General features: G+C 38.7%; 1 protein-coding gene across 2 annotated transcripts in view; it reads right to left on the reverse strand.

Annotated features, from left to right (window-relative positions):
- Window positions 1-21,858, reverse strand: part of TEX2 (testis expressed 2) — a 55,000-nt gene that overhangs the window by 28,277 nt on the left and 4,865 nt on the right. Inside the window, exons 1-3 of one of the 2 annotated variants that reach the window (XM_069799274.1) lie at window positions 18,816-18,838; window positions 18,006-18,157; window positions 1,650-3,304 (exon numbers count right to left, since the gene is read on the reverse strand). In XM_069799274.1, the coding sequence (XP_069655375.1) occupies window positions 1,650-3,304; window positions 18,006-18,157; window positions 18,816-18,823 (1,815 nt within the window). In that variant the 5' untranslated portion in view covers window positions 18,824-18,838. Of the gene's footprint in view, window positions 1-1,649; window positions 3,305-18,005; window positions 18,158-18,815; window positions 18,839-21,858 lie in introns of those variants that run through there. The other variant, XM_069799275.1, reaches the window with a different exon arrangement.

The raw sequence follows: 21,858 nt of genomic DNA on the forward strand, positions 1-21,858 counted from the left end.
CTAATACGGACAATTACTTTTTGTGTTAATGAGCGCAAGAAATACTTATCAGGTCATATAAAACAATGTACATTCATACAGACTTCTCTGCACAGTTCATTTCTTGCCTACAGCCATTCTCACAAAATGTATCTCCTGGATAAAAGCATTAAAATATAGTTTAAAGGTTCCTGAACAACACCTAACACCTCAAAGAGCCATCTTAACACCAGCCAACAAGTATCAGGATCTTTACCAGCTTTCAAGTATCAAGCCAAATTTATACGAAGGGTCTCAGCACCCAATTAACAAGGACAGAATTTAAAGTTTGTCAAGATTTGTACATGTAAGCAGCAGGTAAATCATTTGGGTAGACAGGATTGTTCAGTCTGCATTCACAACAGCAAATAAAGACCACAACTCATAACGTTTAAGAAAAATGGGGAACACCAAGGTAGCATCAGGGCTGGGCAAGCAATCGCTGCCTGTATCCAGCAAAAGTTGGCTTTTATACCCCATTTCTCTAACTTTTCAGTTACCTAAAGATACATGAGATTAGCTATCAATACACTATAGATGCACATAACCAATACTGCATGAATTTAAATTCATGCAACGTTTGTGTTGTTATACAACTGGAGATGCACCTTCAGAAAGCTCAGGATGGATTTAATATTTACACAAATACAAGAAAGCATTCACAAATACTCTGATAAGCAATTGATATCAAGTGAAGGTTGTACCACTATCATTCTGAAATGCTTCTGTTGCACATCAGAAACTAGTAGATGCTTTATTGTTCAGAATTGGGAAAATATTATTTTAATTCATCACAGATGGAGATTAGGAGAGGCAGGATAGGGACAAGGAAGAAGCACAAAGCCACTGAAGTAACTGAGTGGTTGTACGGATCACAATTGGACAGACAGCAATGTGCCAGGCATATGAAGCGACAGCAACTTGCAGTATCCAAACAAGAAGTGGAGATGGGGAAGGGCAAAGATGAGGAAGGATAAATTTTCTAAGAGCTTGATTTAAACCCAGCTCTCAGGCATACGTTTTACTGAACTGTAATCCATATTATACAGTACAATATTCAAGATAGCAGCACACAGAACCACAGACATCATAACCTACGAGTATGTCCCTTTCATCACTCATTCCTTCTCCCATTCTAATTAGCTTATGTTTAAGGAGAATCCATATGCTCTCCAACTATCTATGCTTTACTTGAACACAACACTTTTGAATCTCTTAGACTGAGCATACAAGACAGACAAATTACTGCCTAGACAGTAAAATACCCCAGAAACAAAATATATCTCACAAGATGCAGCATCAAGCACAAATGCTATTTTACATGCTGAACTCTGACACTACTTGCTCTCAGTAGTTCAGCTGGATCATTTCAAATCCATCAGCAAAACTATTTGCCCTTTTACTTTTGAAGCAATTCTGGTTTTCTGCTAATCCTTAAGGAAACTGATGTCTTACATATTCTTGGGTACTAAACCATTTGTGCCCCCTGCCAAAGCCGCCTGACCCTAAAACAATACTCTATTTACAAATGGGGATAATTCAGCTCATTTACACCTTCAGAATAAATCTAGTTTACTACTTCTACCCAAAATAATGCACACAGACACACATACAAAGTGCCGTGACCTCACCTTCAATATTTCAGGTTCTTTGATGTCTAGAGCTCCTGTATTCCATTGCTTTGTCATACTTCTATGCAATTTGAGATATTCAGGAGTACGTGGAGTAAGAAGCCAAATCACACAGACAGCTATCATAAATCCAACGGCCATTCCAAATAAGAGTCCACTTAAGTAGCCAGGGAGAGGGATAATAAAATAAGCATAGACCAACAGTGTTAAGAAGTATAAAGTTTTCACTGGTATTTTAGGCTCTTGCACATATGGATTATTTTCATCTTCACTACTGAGCACAGTACCGTCTTCCTCAGTCATCTCTGGATTGAGCAAAGTGTCGGTAGGTTTATCAGGTTTGCTTTCATCCTCTAGCAAGGAAAAGTCTTCAGAATACAGTTCACAAAACTCCTCATCCTCTCTGCTTGCTAGTGCAGACAATGAACATTTTTCAAGTACAAGTGAAGTTTTCGAACTCACGTCCTTTGTGCTTGCAGACTGAGAGCTTTTGGTCTCTGTCTCTTTTGCATTTTCCTCAGCCACTTTTGACTGATCGTTCTTATTCAGGTTAGAGTCACTTCCATAGAAGTCCCCTTCAGAATCACATTCTTCTTCCTTAATGCTGTAGTTGTTATTGCTTTCCAAATGGCCATTCAAACTGGAAAGGTTTGAGAGTTCTGAAGCACTTGAAGATAAGGCTTTGGGCCTGTGGCTACTACTTTCATCACCCATTATTTTACTGAGCAGCTGAAAAGGCTCATAGATTACTTCAGAAAGGCGTCTTTTAGTATCTTCAATTTTAGCCTCCATTTCAGGTACTTTAAAAAAGGAACGAGTGTCAGAGGGAGATGTTAATGGAGATGAGGGGGCAGTTTTAGAATCACCACCTGTAGCTCGAGGCTGAGTGAACTGTTTGAACAGATGCAAGTTCAGTTTTGAGTCAGGTGGCCTGTAAGACACAGCTTCAGATTCTTGTTTAGAAGTGTCTGTAGACAGAGATTTCACTAAGGTTTTCATTAGCTGTCTATGTCGCATCGGTGGGGTGGGTTCTTTTGGTTCCACATCTGTTGAAAGGGACTTGACTAAACCCTTAAAAGGTTTTGAACTAGAAACTGTGGATGATCCACTAGAGCAGACAACTGATCTGGAAGGGGATGAGGATGGGGAAGACGACAGGCTGGATTTCTGTTCCACAGGTGGTGGTGCACCTGATAAGCTAACTGTATGACAGGAGTGTGATGATGGAGACAGGACTAGTGGCACTGCACTGAATACTTGGGATGTGGAAGGAGAATCCAACAGCTTTACAGTCTCTGCAGTTGGCAGAACTGCAGGTGATGAGGACAGTAGCGATGCAGAGTCGGCCACGTTAAGCGAGGTAGCTGGACCAGAAAAATCATGGCCGGTATGCTCAAAGCAGAGGTCTTCCTTGGCTTCAAGTGCTGTTACGATGCTTTGGTCATCTAGTTCCTCATCAAAAAATTCCTTAAACTCCTCTTCCTCCTCTTCTTCCTCCTTCCCAAATGCAGAGAAATGAATAGTGATGGTTTCTCTGGAGACAGATCGTTGGACCTGCACTTTTGGTGCTGACTGCTTTGAGGACATTTCACCAGTTTTCTCTGCATGGCTACTGTTCTGACTTGTCATTGCAGGTCCCAGAGATGTGTCAGAGTCTGTGAAGAAAATTTAATACTATGTTAAATGCATTTTTTTCCCCCTTTAAACATCCTTATTTTCAGGTGTTAAGCCAAACACAAGAGACAGGTTATGCACAACAGGTCAGTCAAAAATTTAAACACTCTGGACATTCTTCATCTCACTGGATTTAAAGCTGTCTAGTCAAATCATGGACTGTGGCTAAAGAAATTGACTGTAGATTTATTTCATTGCAAAAAACATACCTATATTTTAGTTAATATCCCCTTCACACCTGCTTAACTACCTCATTCTTAGTATCATTGAATGTAAGAGCAGATTCAAAGACAGACAAGGAGAAAAACATGCTTAGGACACTTGGCAATCATGGATAGGAATAGAGAGCATTATCAGACCCTCTCAGATGATCTTGAAGGAAGAGTCTGACACAATTTTAGGTAGGGAAAAAACCCAAAACCCACATAAAAAACAACAAGCAGATGATATTTATGTTCAAAATTACAGATCTAGGTTACTGTTTGCTGGTTAATACAGCACATAGCACAAAATGGCAATATTAAGAAGTGCCATGCTGTTAAAATTACCTTCAAATGTTCTAAAATTATAGTTCATCTCTGATGCGCCACCTTCCTATTTTCCCCATTAGATGCACTTCTGAGTTCCAGAAGCCCCATCCCACCCCAGCACACTGAAATTCTTCACTCCCAACTCTCAGTTCCTTCTACATACAGTAATTAATGCTTTCTATCTTCTTTAAGTAAAGCAAATTTGAAAGTCAAAGCAAGGTCAGAAATATGTAAAAGTCTTCATGTGTGGGACAGCACCTTCTCTTGTATACCCATTTGAACTGGTCTATAGGAAGTAGAGTTTTAAATTGTATTTTATCACGTGTGTTATCATGGTTTATGGTTGGACTCAATGACCTTAAGGGTCTTTTCCAACCTAAATGATTCTATGATTCTGTGTAGTCTTTGTCTTTCCAGATTTTGCAAGCTATGGAAAAATGATCAGGATATACAATAGTCCAATAATTGCAAGCAAAACAAAGCCGAATTGGACAGAACTTAATTTTAAAAGTTATCCTCCTGAATTCAGGACTAGACACCTTTACAAATGTATTTTAGCAGAAGCCCAGTACAGCAAGATGAAGTAGCTTCAAACCCTTCAATAATGGACAGTATCAAACTAAATGTTGTCAAAAAAGCGTAAATCAGACTTCTGCAGATACAGCATGTTTGAGATTTATCTCAGATAACATATATACCCAGAGAATTTATTACTGCTAGCAGCTTTACTGTAAGAATGTTTACACTTCAGCAGAAGCAACTGTTCTCACTGATAAAGCAATAGCACTTTTTGAAAATACTGATCTCTGATCACATCAGTGCACATAGGCTGCTTATTCGATAGATGCACTAACATAAACGCCTTTTACATCAATTATATCTGCATGTTATTTCAAGCATTTTATTGACCCATGAAAGTGGACTTAGCATATATTTACATGGAGAGGATATATCACACATTTAAACCAAGGCACTGGTGACCGTACACAAAGATGGATCAGGAATTACAAGATTAGCTCTGCCTTCCTGGCTGTGAGGCAGCACTTCATTGTCACGGCAGCAAGTTTACCACTTCGGTAACTGAATTATTTTTCAGAAGCTGTTAAAATGCTGTAATCAAACTGTCAAGCTGAATTAATGAGAGGCCTTTGCTGACGTTTAAAGAGCAGTTCAGAAGAATGATTATATGGTGGTGAAGAAATGTGCACTTCACAAACAGTTGTGATATCAGATTGTACTATCCAGCAAGCCAGTGCCACCTGTTTGCCATCATATTCCTACTAAAGGTTGCAGCCCTTTACACTTGCTAATGGAGCTGTTCATGTAAACATTTTTTTAACCTGTCAGTAAAATAAGCTGGGTTAAACATTTTACAATAGCAGATCTCTGCTATCCAGCTTACCCAGTAATGTTGGAACAGAAGTGAATATCTGTCCACAACTTCCTACTCACTATAACGGTCCATTTTATGGCTCCTAAATTGTTGACTAGTTTATTCCTTGCTTCTTCTAGCATTCGTGTGCTTGCCAATCAGATTGTACAGAAGGAGCTGGACTCTATCCTGCTTCATGCAAAGCCTCCAGAAATTTTAATTTCAGTTTTCAGTCCCAGTTCTGCTGTATACATCAGGGAGCCAGTTTGGGTTCAAAGAACCAAAAGAAGCTTTCAGAACCTGGTGACACTTTCACTCGATATCTAACCATTTTTCTGACAAACTGCTTAAGAATCAAAATTCTGCCTCAAGATTAGGTTCTGGCTTCAGCTTTTATCATGCAACTGTTTTCTTTTGTCCTCCCCAAAATCCATCTCACATATCAAAGTCTAAGTATTAAATGGAGAACTTGCTTTCAGTGATGGAAGTGTGATCTCCAGCCCACTTAGGACTCAGCAGATTGTCACCTTTCCTGCCACATCTGGGGGTCAAGTAGTTATTTACCCCAACAGTAAGAACTCTCAGTTATTCAGAAGTTTAGATATGCATTTATCAGTCACATGTGTATATAGCTTGGTGAATGTTACGGTTGGTAAGAAACTTGGTCTTTCGTCTCCCTGTTGGATTAGCACACTTGGGAACTGCATCCTATAGAATCCATGCTTCCTATGGACATAGTTCCAGTTCACATAGTTCAAACTGCAAATTTCCCAATTTTTTTAGACAAATGCACCTGAATTCATTTTGGAGAGGGAAAAAAAATACTACTGGACAAGACACGTATCCAACCCTACTTCCATTTCCCTAGTGCTAGACCATCAGCTATCACACATCTCTAACATTTTGCGCCAGTTGTGAAATTGCAAGACTACCAAACTAAAATTTGGAAGTACAAAAAACCCTACACCTCTTCCAGGTCATTGAGCCATTACAACACTACACAATAAGGAAGGAAAAAAAAGAAAAAGAAAAAAAAACAACAACAACAAAAAACCACACAAGAGCTGCATTTGCACACAATGCTGTTGGCATCAGCTTAAAATGTCTGACCCTTTCTCTTCTGCCCACTCAGCACTAACCGTGTATCAATAATCTAGCAACACAGGAGAAAAAAATTAACTACTCTTCCCACCCCCAAATAACATTTCTAGTGTGTTATTTTTGATCAGCAAGAAATTCATGGTTTCGGTTAGCTCTTTAGCACACTATGTTTACACTGTACAGTTAATTATCTTGTGTTTAAACACCAGTTGCCATGTTGTGCTAATGCAGTGCTAATTACCTGAAACAGATGAAGTTTACTTGCACACACCAAATGTACTGAAAAAAGATTTTACTGCTTACTGAACGAGCAACTTCTTTTTACATCATGATTAATGAGTTAAATAGAAAGGAAGGAAATTCTTGATTAGCCAATATTTGCCTACCCTTAAACATGTTACTATACCATGAATTATGTCTTATAAAACCACATTCTTAAATTAGCACTATCAACAGGGCAGCAGCAGAACATTGACATAATCCAACTGCTTGCACTTTGGCATCGTCAGCCCGTGACATACAAGATAACTCTGTAGTATCCAATGCCCTCAACGTCTGGCCCAAGTGACATTTCAGTTGAGGGGACTGGTTTCCAGGAACAACCATTTCTATTTTGGCAAATAATAATTTTTAGTCATCTTTGATCTTGCTGGAACTTTCTGAATCAATCCTGTTTATAGGCTGGTTTCGCTACAAGCAGTTCATGCTTTTCCCAAGCACAGCTGTTCAAAGCTGTATCTTCTATCAAATTTTCAAACAACTGGTACATTAAAAAAACAGTGTACAAGACAAAAGAAATATTGTAATGCTATTTACCTGAGGGAGCACATGTGTTTTGGCCAACAGCAGATATTTCATTACAGGCATTCTGAATATCAATTGGGATTACAACAGTAGCACTCTCTCTACATTATCCCAAGCTTTTAACAACTCTAACCCATTTCAACACACCAGATATCCTACTGAGAGTTATTTCTCCCCCCCAACACAGGACAGGGGAGATTTTCCCCTGCTCTGGGCAGGCCCATGTTTCCCATCCATTCCTGAGCACAACTTCTCTTTTCTATTGTGAAGGATTTGCAGATTTTTTTTCAAAGTAGATGTTGAGAAGCTTTTCCATAGCAAATACAACAATAACATCCCTGACTTCTTCCACTGCTACCACTACTGACAGCTCTTGCACTAGGTGTTCAGTTTTGATAACAAAGATATTTCATCAGGTTCTTGAACCATACGTTTTTACCCCTTAAATCATTCTAACAGATTCACTTCTTACCAATTTCCAGCTATGTTTTCCTCACTCATTACCTCCCCTTTTTCCTACTCCTCAACTCCTCTCCCAGCTGTTTGAAAACCTGGCATTCCTGGCCACCTCACTTGAAGGGGCACAACTCCAAACTGACTGTTTGCAGATTACATTGATACTTGCAGAAACATAGGTTTTCACTGATCCTCCTTTTGAAAGCCACATTGTCGCAACCTTGTCTGGCTGCCTCTTTATTTTGTTGTTGTTGTTGATTCTGAAGATGCAAGATATCAGTTTTATTCATGTGGCAGGCCAGCCTGAATAATAATCTCAGATCCTCAGGCTTCAAATTATTCAAAACATGAACTTTTAACTGGAGGGGAAGAAGGCTGCTTGGAAAATAATTCCTTTCTCCCAAAGGTTTGAACTTTGGATGCTTTTGCAGGGTGGAATGAGAGCGCTGCCAACTAACTACTGCCACTTCCACTTCTTATGTTAAGGCACTGCACCCCCACCACCCACATAACAGCAGTTTATAATCCTCACCTAGAGGCATCGCTCTTAAAGAACAACAACAACAGGAAGCAGCAAGCCAGGCGAACAGTGCACGCGTGCTGCCTGGGAATAGAAAATATTTCTCGCCCAGCCCTTCCCTACTGAGCGGCGAGGCAGCAGAGCACAGGAGCTGAGGATGTGTTTTTACGCAGATGACAACACGTCTCCACCATGCTGTGATGCACCTGATGACGAACAGGGACACCCAGGGAGAGACCAGGTGTTGGGCAGCGCTGGGTCAAGGCAGGCCATGATACCTTTTATAAGTGTCACTACAGTAACATATGTTCTTACCTACACCAGGAATGACTAATTGGGAGTGTTTATAGAAGTAGCCCAGCACCCAAGCAATCTGTCCTTTTGCCCAACAGCATCAGCTGCCTTCTCCAGAACTGGCAAACCCTCTTCTTTTCCCGGCAGCGGACAAACGCACACCCCAGCCTTCTTCAGCCTGGCTCCAGACACCACCTATTTCACAGCACTGAGAAAACACACACTGCACTGAAGTGCCTGTTTTGGACAACTATACTAAGAACTTTATAGATAAAGCAAAGCAATTATTTTCACATTAAGGATTCAGAAAGTGATTCAACCAATACACAAAGCAGCAAACTAGAAACTAACTTAAAAGAACAGGTCAAAGTTGCATACACTACGCTTATTTTATCCACCCATACACAGTTCAGTTTAGCCACATCTACTAATTAAGTAAGGGATATTCAGTAGAGCAATTTAATGTTTTTCATAATCATTCAGTTGGAGAAACAAGACAGATTGGGTAACTAAATTCACACATATTGCAACAGCCAGCTATTCCAATCACATTGCTATTACTTAATGCAACATCTACAGAAGGGGGAAAGGGTATGCTGTATTAGTAAAACAGCTTTCATAAAAATCTGCAGCAAGGTTCAAAACTTGTTTCAGTATTTTCCCTGCTCGTTGCTACTAAACACAGACCAAAAAAAAGTGTTTTCCACAAAACAGAAATTCCTTTCCTGCTAAGTAAAGAAAAAGCCTTACGGGTTATTAAAAAGCATTGTAATACTTTCCCTTGTACCCGTCGGTTGCGTCAGAAGAACAAGCCCTAAATGCTATTCAGGAAGCCACTAATTTGATTATCGATAATGCCACAATTTGACTTCATGCAGATTGCCATCACTGTTCAAAGGGAAAGATGTTTCTAACTACTTACATCTCTGCTTTCCCCAATAATCCTTCTGTGCCATCACTCTTTCAACAGGCACCTCCTGCTTTGGCAAACTGCCATCACCTAGACTGGGAAAAAAACAGTTGTTCTTTAAGACTGGTGGGGCTCTTTTTATTATTTTGGGTTACTTGATAGTCATTTCCAAGTGCTGGACTGAAGACAGATATATGATTCATACTCTAAATCTATCCTCCATTTGGTAGGAAGGAGAAGTAGTGTATTTGTTTTAGACTATCATTGCAAAATCTATGTGGTGTGACAGAAGAGCTACAGAAGATCTTGTATTAACGTAGACAGGAGCACCCTAATGCATTAAGCCACAGTTCCCAAACCAGGCCGTAAGTATGCTAAATGTTTCCCTGCTTGGGAATACATGCACAAGCCAATGGGATCTGAAATTCATATTTGTTCTCAGAAATTAGAGACTCCACTTGATTTACTAGAGACTCAGCCAGTATCTTCCTTCCAACACTGAGAGATACAAGATAACTGTTGCTATTCTTTACACTTATTTAGCATAAATAACAGAGCTCTCAGAGCACCAGACAAAATTCATCCTGTAAAGAGCTAGAAGCCTTCGTTCGTTTCAGGCCCTTCAAAACAAAGTGTGGTATCAGTGATCCTTATCGGTTACAGTCTCTATTTAAGCAATGTTTTAAATCACTGGAAGTTTACATCCCAAATAATACACTACCACTACTTTGCCACAGAAGTAGTCTAGAAAGCCAATTCCCATTTAGCCCAGAACGACCTCACTGATGCAGAGATCACAGCTACTAGGACATTATTTGTCACAAATTTCACCTCAACCAGCAGATTTATACCATAACAGGCAAAAAAGGATACAAAATACAAATTTCAACATCCTTTCCTATCCCCATTCAAATTTCTAATTATGACAAATTAAATTCCCCTGGCATCTCCATGAGTTAATATATTCCATGGTGAACATCTATTATTCCTTTTACATCTATTACTTTTAAATGAACTACATAGAAAGTCTTGGTAATTACCATCACACAAGAGCCCCATGAAATCTTTGTGTCAGAGATCTAGTTACCCAGCCTGAAGATAATACTTTAAAGCTCACTTTCCAACAGTAAGTTTTGCTTCACCTTTGAAGTTCACACAACTGGATTTGAGATACAGAGGGGGAGGAAAGAGGAACAAAACCCCAATAAAACCTCTTTTAAATCTAAGCAGAGAAATGAAAAATTTTATATCAAGTACTATTAAAAGAATGTAGTTCAATGTGTTCAACAGAAGTCAACACTAGGATTACAGCCAAAATAGATGATGCCACCCACTATGGACTATAGTATATACACACACCTCCCACAGCACATACCTCTAACAGAGGTGAACCAGGTTATCACAACTAAGCTGGTTAACAGCTAAAATACCTCCCATCAAGAGTTCTCTGAGGCTCATTAAAAAAAAAAAAAAAAAAATTATATTTTTGTGCAAATGCTTATAAGGTAAGAATAATCCAAGTTAAACAACCAGCATTTAAGTACGCTTAGGGATACTTAAATGAAAGCTCCTAAGCAAGATTTTGAAGTATTGTCAATGAGATGATACTTTTAATGAAAACTATAAACCTGTCAAAGAGACAAAATAGAAGGGTTGTTTACTGAAGTCTAGGACAGAAAGGCCTAGGAAAATTGCTATGGCAAATAAGGAGTCTTCAAAATTACTGGAATTTTTTTTTTTAAGACAGGCACTGCTAATAAGGTCCTTAATACAAGCTTATATTTACGATGCTTCAAAAATAAGCAAATTAAAATTGTTTAATGTTAGCTAAGCAAGTCTATTCTATATTAACATTTTCCCCCAAAAACCTCAGAAAAGTCAGCTATCACATTAGTTTCTCTGCCTTCACCAATAAAAGATTAATTTTCTTTCCTATTCTCCTTCCATGACACATCACTTACACCAAAAACTTCATAAAGCTGCACTACAGTTTAATTTTGACAAACACGAACTAAGCAGTTAAAGGTTGTCCAGAAACTCAGAAAAATCTAACTTCTTCCTATTTAATGCTTTTCTGAAGACTGAAATGAAGTGATACTTATAAGAAATTGAACATTTCCCCTAACAGAAAAAATAAAAGAAGTTAAATCAAAGCATAAAACAAAACATGCAATAACTCATAGAAGAACAATAAACAGTGGGTAGAGAAGAGTCACTTTACTTTGCTACATATTGTGACATATATTATTTTAAAAACAAGAACATATAGAATCGCAAGGAGCTTTCCGCAAAGAGAATGAACCGCAGTTGCAGGACAGGCTCCTCATCCCCCTGGCCTGTTCACAGAACATTGTTCACAGAACAATGCCTGCGCTCTGCTGGACTTCAGAAGGAAGGCACGCTCCCAAAAGGACTCCAGGGAAGCAACAAGCATCAGCACTAGATTAAAAACAGAGCAGCAGCAAATCTGCTAAGTGTGAGACAGAAAACTAGCTAGCAAAACACGCCTGCGGTAGCTAGCGCAGCGCTTCCAAGCTGCCAGAGCTGGGAGATGAAGCCTGTCAGCACTGAGGCAAGAAGGACTTCTGCAGTTCAACAAATCTGATGACATGCCTGGAGAGGTTGCTGCCTTGCCATCGTATCAGTGTAGCACTGCTCAATCGCTATAGGTCAGATTTTATTTTGCAACAGAACTGCTTCTCTGAAATGCAAAGGAGATGCTGGAAGAGGTATGGGGTGAGTATTGGTAATGTTAGCTACAAGTCGAGCCCAGAAACTTGTTCTTGATGTGCAGCTCTTCAAGAGCTCAATTTCAACACAACCTCGACTAACGTTTGTTTCCCAACCAACTGCAATACTACTGGTGAAGCTCCTCAATACTGAGTATTATACATGTTAGGAAAGCATTGTGAACAGAACTGTTGTAATAGCAAAAAGCTGCTTTTACCATTTGAGTCAACTCGAAGTATGATTTTTTTTTTTCAGATTACTCACACACTTTCAATAACATACTCCTCTGCTCTTTGCAGTAGATTCAGACTGCACCAGAGTGTAATTTCACTAAAGAACATTTACTCCTAGTTGGCACAATGAGAACAAATGAAAATGCTAGCACATTATACTTTCTCCATTCATGTGTTCTTCTCCTACGAACTACTTTATTCTTGTTTCTTTACCATTCCATAATTGCAAGCAACAAGTAGCATCTTTTCCTTCCAAAACACTCAACATTAAACAGTTCTAAGGGACCTTTTAGTAGTTCCCTAATTCCCACAACAGAACAAAACAAAATAATAAAAAAAAAAAAAAACACACAACCAAATCCTCCCTCTCCCCCTCCATCACAGATTTTTGAGATTTAGCCATTTCCTATATCATACATTGCCGACTTTAAAAAGCACATTCAAATACTTATTTTTCCAGGTAACTAGTTGCTGGCATCAAAATTACCCCAAAAAACTAATTTGGTCATGAGTGAGAAGAGAAATGCCCCAGAAAAACAAAGGTTTACTGACCTAGATCTGAAACTCCTGCAGTAAGGGATTTAGAAGTAAATACATTAAAACCAGAGCATACTCAGAGGCAAACTTTTGTCACAGTCTAAAGCCAGCTTTTTCTACTCTTCTCTTCCAAAACTGCTATACTATCTGGCTGAAGCACTCTCTTCAGAGTGACCCTGATAAGCCAAAGGGAAGTAAAAAAACACTGGTCCATTAGCAATCCTGAGCAATAAATATATAACTGCTGCGTTTGTTCTCTTTTAAAAGGGAGGAGAGACTAAATCGGAATTTGCTGGTGCTGCAGAAGTTCTGCATCTTGACAGAAAATGTTTTATTATTACAGAAATAAAACATCAAAAGCTTACATATAAATTACATCCTATCGAGAGGGTAAATGGTGAGGTAGAACATAAAACTATGCCGCACTGTAACTCTCTCCCTCTTATCTCAGTGGAAAGAAAAAAAATCTCAACTTCCCATTAATCTGATGAAAGATTATCTAAAACCTCTGCAGATTAGTCCACAGTTGAAAATGCTGTCCGCATCACTGATTAAATTAAAGGTCACTATAAAATCTTTGGGTGAAATTTTGACTGAGTGACTTATAGAAAAGCATGTTTCCAAAATGAAGTAAAATAAGCTGCCTTGAATCCTAAATTAAAAAGGGCTTATCAGAATTGTATTACAGGCTCATTTTTCCCAACAATTCAAATGCACATCAATAAGCAAAACTGCCTACAGGTAACAAGTGAGCATTAAAGGACTTTTTTACATTCACGTTCATTTCACTAACAATAATTTCAGTCAATATTCACAGCAGCTGAGAAGTTAAAACAACCATTATACACCTTCATATGAAAACAGCAGAAAAGATACTAAAAATAAATATGCTTGTCCACATGAAGCTAAACACGGATACACAGATGAGCAGCACCAATTAATAATTCAAACTCTAGGTCCCCATGTAGAATGTAGTTATGAAAGGTCATTAAAAAAGGAACGGAATCTACAGATTTACAAACCATACCCCAGAGGTATCTAACTTTTTTTTTTCCAGTGGATTTTCAACGATTCATCAAATCTTGTATTTCATATGTACAACCTTCATTCTAATTTCATGTTTTGCAGAGGATTAGCATGCAAGGTGCTTTAAGGCTTTTTTACCTGACAGGACAAAACATAGTACACAGTCATGGTTTCTTGATTTCTCAGAGATGTTTTCAAAATTAGAGAAGGCTGGTTTAACAAAAAAGGACTAAAGCATTTAATACTTAAAAGTATTTAGGTTTGGACCAAGCACACATCCCTAAGCAGCAAGGTAGTAACTTCAAAAAAACCCAAGCCAAAACAAACAAACCAAAACAAACCAAAAAAAACAACAACAACAACAAAACACCAAACAAACAGCTACAGAACCATGATGGACCAGCAATGCCACATATTCCAGAAAGTCACAATGGCAGAGCAGAAAAAAGGCACAGCAAGGGGAAATCTTTCCACTCAACCTCTCACAGAACAACTCAGACAAGGGGAGTATCTTTGCAACACTGCATGTACTCGACGAACCCTCTTCTCTGCCAGCAAAGTCCTCACAACTTCATGTATACAAGTGTCAGCAGGACTTTTTGCCATCCTGCATTGTCACACATTTGTGAATGTGTCTTTGCACGCATATTGGGAATGGATAGGTCAGTAGGTTTCAGCTAAAAGAAACTTCCTACGTTGTTGTCTACAAAAAGTTACTCACACTGACATCTGTTGGGTTTTTACCAAGGTAAGTTCAGCCAGAAGCAGCAGCACATTATCTCCAGCTCTTCTAATATAGCCAGGTCAGTGCTGTTGCCTTTGCAACCACTCTAGACCCTGTGAGAAGTGCAAGCAATACAGAACTCCTTATAGAAATGTAGATGACTTCAGGTACCTAGGACCTTGGCATGCCCCAGGCAAAATGCAGTCAATTATCCAAGGATTATCTGGTTTCTGATCTTTCTCATCCCCCAGCTCTGGTGGTACTTTTCCAAATTTTGGATCCCCAGGCAGTTGGCAACAAAACAAAACAAGAACAACTAATCAAAGCAAGGCTACTTTCAGAACGTTTAAATTGTCTATGGGAAGGAGGAGTGCTACATCTGCGTTTAATACAAATAAAAAAGTATTCATACCTAATTAGAAAGGCAGTTGTACTTAACACATGAAAATTAATTAGCCTAAGGTACCTGAAGATACATAGCAAGTTACAACTATTGACACAGGAAACCACTGTTAGAGAGCATGTTGATTACATTTGCTTACTTTCTTCCATCTCATCTACCTAAGAAAAGCAAAAAGTGTCTTTGGTAAATGTAGAAAATGCATTCCAGATAGAACAGAACAGGATTTCTCAGATGTTTTTGCAAGCATAATCCCCAGAGGGTCCAAAGGACAGAAAAGCTTAAGAAAAGGTCAATAAATAGGACTTCATAACATGCAAGTCTTTTCAGAGTTGCACAAGTTTGAGAAGTGGTGGGTCAAAAGTAATTCAAAAGTAATTCAACCCAAAAGTTAGTGTTGTCCAAGGTTTTTTTTAAACAATTGTTCCTAGCACTTAGAGAGGCAATCTTGCCAATACCTGTATGCCATTCATTGAGTAGTCTTGCCTGTCACTGGATTCCATGAAAAATTAATGGCGAAAGGTATTACCAGCACTTCATGCTACCTGGAAACTGCAAAGGCAAGAAACATAAATCAGCACCACACAAACAAAAAAGCTCTTCATGATCTGATTTTGGAAGAAAATGGCTTATGGACTAGATTTCCAGACCTCTCTGAAAGCCCTGAGCAGGTAATCATGTTATTTTGAGTTTCAGTATTAGTAGGAGGGTGAGAAAAATTTTGCTTTAGCTTACCTCACTGAAGAGTAGTGTTCACACAGCACTTTGAACAAATAAGATCACACAGAATTACTAACAACTTAAAACAGCAATAGCAAAGACTAAGAACCATGTTAAAGCAGCTGAAGAATCACATAACCCATCTTATTCTAGCAACAAGTGTGCAGAGATCATAAACTACTAATAATAGCTTCTATGCTTTAAATTCCTTTAACTTATAATTCATAGAAGGATCCATAGAAAGTTAACAAAATGTAAAGCCAACTCTGAAGAAACCTTGTCCTAAGAATAGCAGGAAAACAAAATGGCAACCTCAGAATTGGCGAGTACCAGACATCTCTCTCTGCTTAAGGCAACATTCATCTCATTTCATTCAGATTTATGTTCAATTCAAATACCTAGAAACTAAAATGCAAAAGTTCAGCAGCATTGTAGCTTTCCAACTGGAGGATGCAGTGCAGAGTGACGAGGACAGAACATCCAAGATACTGAAATTTTCCCAAGACTGAAATGGAACCTAGATGGCCCCTAACGATCTGAGTTTTTCCCATGCTAAAGACAAAGTTTTGCTTATTAAAAAAAAAACACAAAACCAAACACACAACACAGAAACACTGTCAACCTCGAAGAGCAAAGATACTAAGTGAGTCCCAATTAAAAAAACTTAGGACAGACAACGCAGACTTTCCCAGCTTTCCAACTAACTATCAAGACAAAAGGGGTCTCGGGGTTTTTACAGCTTGTCAGAAATCTTCTAGAGCCTTGCAACTGTCATATACATTTCAGTATAGTCTCTCAAAGATCAATTTTTGCATTAAAGAGTGGTTTAAGCATTTTATGATTAAAAATACTGGACTATGAGAGAGACAGACACAAAAAAACCCCACTCAAGTGCACAGGGCTGAAGCAACCATAAAATTCCTAGTCATTCTTTTACAGTACATTCAAATATTTTACAAAATCCACAAAAGTATTAAGGCAAAAGAAGTAGAAGTATTTTGCAAAAGCATCCACGTCTGTGTTCTCATTTAAATACATGTTTTCTTATTTTTCACACAGTATTTATAACTCTAAACATTTCAAAGTGTAACCTTATTGACACGTTGGCAAGAATCTTCACTGGACTTTGTTATCCAAAACATGAAAGAGGTCCCTGCTAAAAACAGGCTACTAAAATCAAAGCCACTAGCTTGATTTGCATTCCCCTCCATTTCTTGCATTAGACACAGAACAGAGCAATAGTTAATGGATCAGTTTAATATATGAAAGCTTTTTGGTGGTTTGGTTTTGTTGGGGGTTTTTTTATTTTTTTTTCCCCAAGAGGGATTGAGGTAGCTCCTATTTCTAAAAGCCGTGATACATTTTAATTGCAACATATGATAGGTCAATTACAGATTGCCTGACCTTAACAGCTGCTTTACAGGCTTGACTCTTACTGAAATGAACTGAGTCAGAAAATGATGAGCACCTCCCACAACATATTTTTTTAATCCTAATTGCTAAGAAACTATGGCAGGTAGATACATGAAAGAAAACGAACCTCACTAGCAATCTGAATTAACAGGATCATTTTACATAAAAGTAGATATCAAGACACCGTATTTCTCATAAGGAAAAAGAAAATCAGTATACTGTGATGACAAAGTGAGGTACTTATGCACCTTAAAACCCTTTTGTTCACACCCCTAAGCAACAAGCATATGAGTGGATCCTTCCTACTCTGTTTTTCTCTCTCAAAATGTGGGTGGGGTTAACACACCTAGAAAGATAATTTGTCATGTGAATCCTCTCAAAAAACCAGCAACCAAAATAAGATTGGGATGAACACAAACAATGCTCTCCTCTCCTTTTTTTTGTTGAGCAGCATGGATCTACCCCAACATGGTCTTTCACTGTGTGAATCAGGCCACAAATGTAAAAGAAAAAAAAAAAAAAACCAAGAGAGAAAAAAACCCCCACACCTCTCTAAAAGGTTTAAGTTAGTTAACAGTTTTCTGAACTTTTCAGCACTCCTTGAAAAGTGTTCTCACTGCCTCTGGTGAAAAGTAGTTTCCAAAGATCAATAATGCAGGAAGCAACACAGACAGCCATTTATTCATTCTCTCTCAGCTCAGAAAGAAATTATTTGTTCCTATATGGTATAATTCACTCATATAGCATGCGGACACTGGCATAGGTCCTTATCTTAGTGGAAAGTAGACCTCAGGTAGACTAGTATGATGGGACAACATCTGTAAATGAAATCATTCCTACAGGCCTTTTTATTTCAGAGATGCACATACTAAATTTACATATGGAGCTGTAAAACACGCACACAGATCTCACTTTCGCAAACGTTAATCAACGTAGTTGTCTCCAGGAATTTAATCCAACAACCCCACAGGCTGAAAATGAAAGGGTCAGAAGGTGGGTGTCTTGTGGCAATACATACTCCAATTCCCCAGCTGCCTGCTGAATTCACAGCACAATATGAAGACCTTAAAAAAAATTTTTTTTAATTAATTTTTCAGAAGAACCCCAGTTCCACTTTAAATCCAAGTAGTATTCATGCAAGCTCTGTACTGTCAGTCTCCTTTGCAGTTACTTCCTTGTAAAAAAGGGCTAAAATCTTCCCTTTCGCATCCTATGATATTTGCTATTCGATAACCAGGTATTATCAGTGTTATGTTTGTCCAGCAAATACCTTTCTGCACTGTAAAAGTTTCTAATATTGCAGACAGAAATAACGTCTATAGTCTTAACTACTTGATAGAATAGGTAAGAACGAATGCACTCCACTGTATGTGGGTTACATTTTGTGCACGCACATGCACAGAAAGTGTCATTAAAGTAGCTTCAAGGAAATGAATTTTAGGTCATCAATTTTAAGGTCTTGATTTGCTGAGAGATAAAAGAACAGCAAAAGCCACCAGATGGATTCAAAAGGGCAAAGGGAAGTAAGTGTCTTTGAGCCATATCCTGCCTTGTTCAATTACAGTATTATGCAGGCAATACTAATTTTAGGCATATGGCAGTGTTCTTGCATACATGCTTAATAAATCCACCATGCATTTGTTTATCAAACAGAGTCAAGCAGCTATACAAGCTCTGAATTACATACGCTGTTAATAAGTTTGTGAGTACATACATACTCACTTCCTCATACATCACCATACACCAGGGGTGTGGCTGTTTAAGCGAGGCTTTTAATTCCTGAGAGAAAGAAATTCGCAGGACAGTCAACCCATAGCAGTTTTCATTGGTAAATATACTGCTTAGGGCATCTGGATGCAAGAAGCAGATTTTTAAAAATATATCCTGACGAAGTAAAGTACTAAAGCAACACTCATGGTACAGCACAGCGATTTACTCATTTTTATCATCTTAATTGTGAAGTTTAGCTTGATAGAATAATAAATAACTAGCTAGAATTTCTAAAACCTGGCCAATAAAAATGAAACTGAAAAGTTGTCCCAACTCATCAGAAAAGCAAAGGTTCATAAAATCTGTTCAATACTCAAAAACAACTACCAATCCACATCTCAAAGATACATGACAAAAGAAATGGAGATCCATACAACCAAATATTTATGCTCTTAAATACAACACACCTCTAAACTGATCTTTTCAGACACTCAGTTTTCTACAACTGTTAGGCACAGATCTTCAGCTTGCCTGTAACCTCTAGGCAGTTTTAAGGCATCTTGGAAAACTTGACCTGTTGTCATAAAGGGAATGATAACTGGAATTACAAAACAGGAGACAGTTTGTGTGCACAGCTGGTCCTTTCTCCATCCACGTCTCTTGTTATTCACTAAAATAACATATAAATAGAATAGTAGCAATTTTATTCCCCCCCTCAAAATACTTCTGTGAAGTTGTCACACGTTTACTCAGAAGGTTTATTAAAGACCTGGCAAAGCCTTTATTAACTAGCACATTTTTCAGTTGACAGACATTTAGGATTATCTTCCCCTTAGTTCTTTCCCCTTCTCCCAATTCATTTGTTTAATACTTCAAGTCAAGTTGAAAAGGAAGAAGTGTAAAAGTGATTAGACAAAAAGAACTGCTACTGAGAAGGTCTTACAAAGATAAGCCTTATCAAACTTCACAGCAGCTACAAACAAGAAGAAACTTAAGGATCAGTTTCATTTACCACCAAAATATATTTATTTATGCGTTCAACCCCAAACATTACACAAGAGTATTAGGAAAGAAAGTGAAGCCCCTCCGGGCAACAGAAATGACAGATACATGTTAAGCAAGCAGAATGGAAATACCCAGCTTGGAAGGCATCCAGAGCAGAAATCTTCACCTTGCATTGGCCACTTCGGCACAGGGAGACAGGAACAGGAGATGGGAGGTGACCGGTGGACAGGGAGCAGGGGTATGAGAATGCTATGGGAATTCTGTGACTCGGTTGTGAGATTATCGTTCCCAGCCTCAGCTAGAGGATGCTCCCTGAAACATGGCAGAGCCCCGCACAGGCAGGTTCTTGATACTCAGAAGTTTCAGAAGAGAAGGTGATACAACATACTGCAGCTAGAAGCCAAGAGGCAGAGAACACCAAACTTAAGCCGAGAACTTTCACTGTCTGCTTTTAGTATCACATGTTAAGCAATATTTCCCTATCAAGCTACCACAATCACAAGTGTGTGAGCATGACTATTGCCCTTCCTCTCAAAGAAGCCTTATTCTTTGAGTCTGTCTGGGCTCATAAAACAGACATTTTTATTTCCTCAGTCTTAATCCTGGCTTCCAGTGAAACAAAATTATTTTTGCACCTTTCTATTTAATTTCAGTTCAGAACTTCATTGCAGCTCATGACAGCTTGCATCTACGTTTCAGTGTTCTGTCATCTGCTTTGAAACTCCCAGTATCAAAGGATACAGCAGCTTGGTTTGTGCTCATATTTTTGCAGTCCTATTTTACAACTGAAGTATAATTTAATCAAAACACTTGAAATCCAGAGTAAAATCTAGAGTCTTACAGCTCTCAGTCCTCTGCATAAGCTACCAAAACCCAATATAGCAATTTTTCAGACTCAAAAGAGATCCTTTGGAAGAGCACCCCAATTCCTGAATATGCGTTTTCATACTCTTTTAAGAAATCCTCTTTCAAGTTTGACCATCCCATCTTCTCACAGCTTCAGGATAACAATCCTGCACTGACAGGGTAAGTGGTCCAGGACATGCAATACGTTCACCAGCACTAAGGGACATTGTTCTGCAATGTTGCTGTTATCCAACACCAGTGGGGTCAAAGAGCATAACAGTTTATAAACCGCAGAGACACTAGGTAATGAATATTAAAGCCCAGTTCGTACGACGATTCATTTGCGCTACCCTTCTGGCCTTTATGGGCAAACACCACTGTTTACTGTGTTTTATTGATCTTCTGTTATCCTTTGTCTATCAGTCGTCTCGCCTTTTAGAACACTAACTTAACTGCTGTGCTACGTATTGATTTGGACTGTGCACAGCAGAATAACACACCTTGCTGTTCAGAAAGGAGAGAGTTAAATAGAAGAGAAAGATAACGAACAGAGAGCTAGGAATTTTGAGGAGCAGGAAGGCAAGACAGGCAAGATCAGAGAATAAACCCTTTTTTACCATTATATTCTCATGTCTCTCCAAAGACACTAACAATCAGCTTCATCAGAGATAATAGTTCTGAGTACCCAGAGAATAAAGACGACTGGTAAATAACCCGACACCTTAGAATTCCTCTCCTCGCAGGGGGTGAAGCAGGAAGAAAAAACACCTGCAACGGCACACTGCAGATATTTCAGCCACTCTAACCTACTCTGTTGTCAAAACTTGCTCCTCTGCTTCCGCTCTCCCAGGATTTCCAACGGGGGCAGGACTAGCGTTGGCTATCACAGGAAGTTTTTAAGCAGCTCTTCTCAGGTGCCTTAATTGAGCAATTTCAACCTAAGGCACTTGCTTTTTATTTTCCAGAGATACTGGTCATCAAGGACTCCGTTAAAGGAAATGGCGATGCATCTGTTAATCAGGTCTTAAAAGGGATACCTCGGTACCCCTGGGGATCCAAAAGAATTCATTACTGTAACTGCCTTGCTCCACAGGAAGAAACTACAGAGAAGGCAGATAGCACAGGAACAACACCACAGGCAAATACTGCATGACAGAACTGGTCTGATTGGAAGCCTTACACTACATTGCACGTATTGTTACTA

The sequence above is a fragment of the Haliaeetus albicilla genome, chromosome 12 (assembly GCF_947461875.1).
Source record: "Haliaeetus albicilla chromosome 12, bHalAlb1.1, whole genome shotgun sequence".
NCBI classification, from domain to species: Eukaryota; Metazoa; Chordata; class Aves; order Accipitriformes; family Accipitridae; genus Haliaeetus; species Haliaeetus albicilla.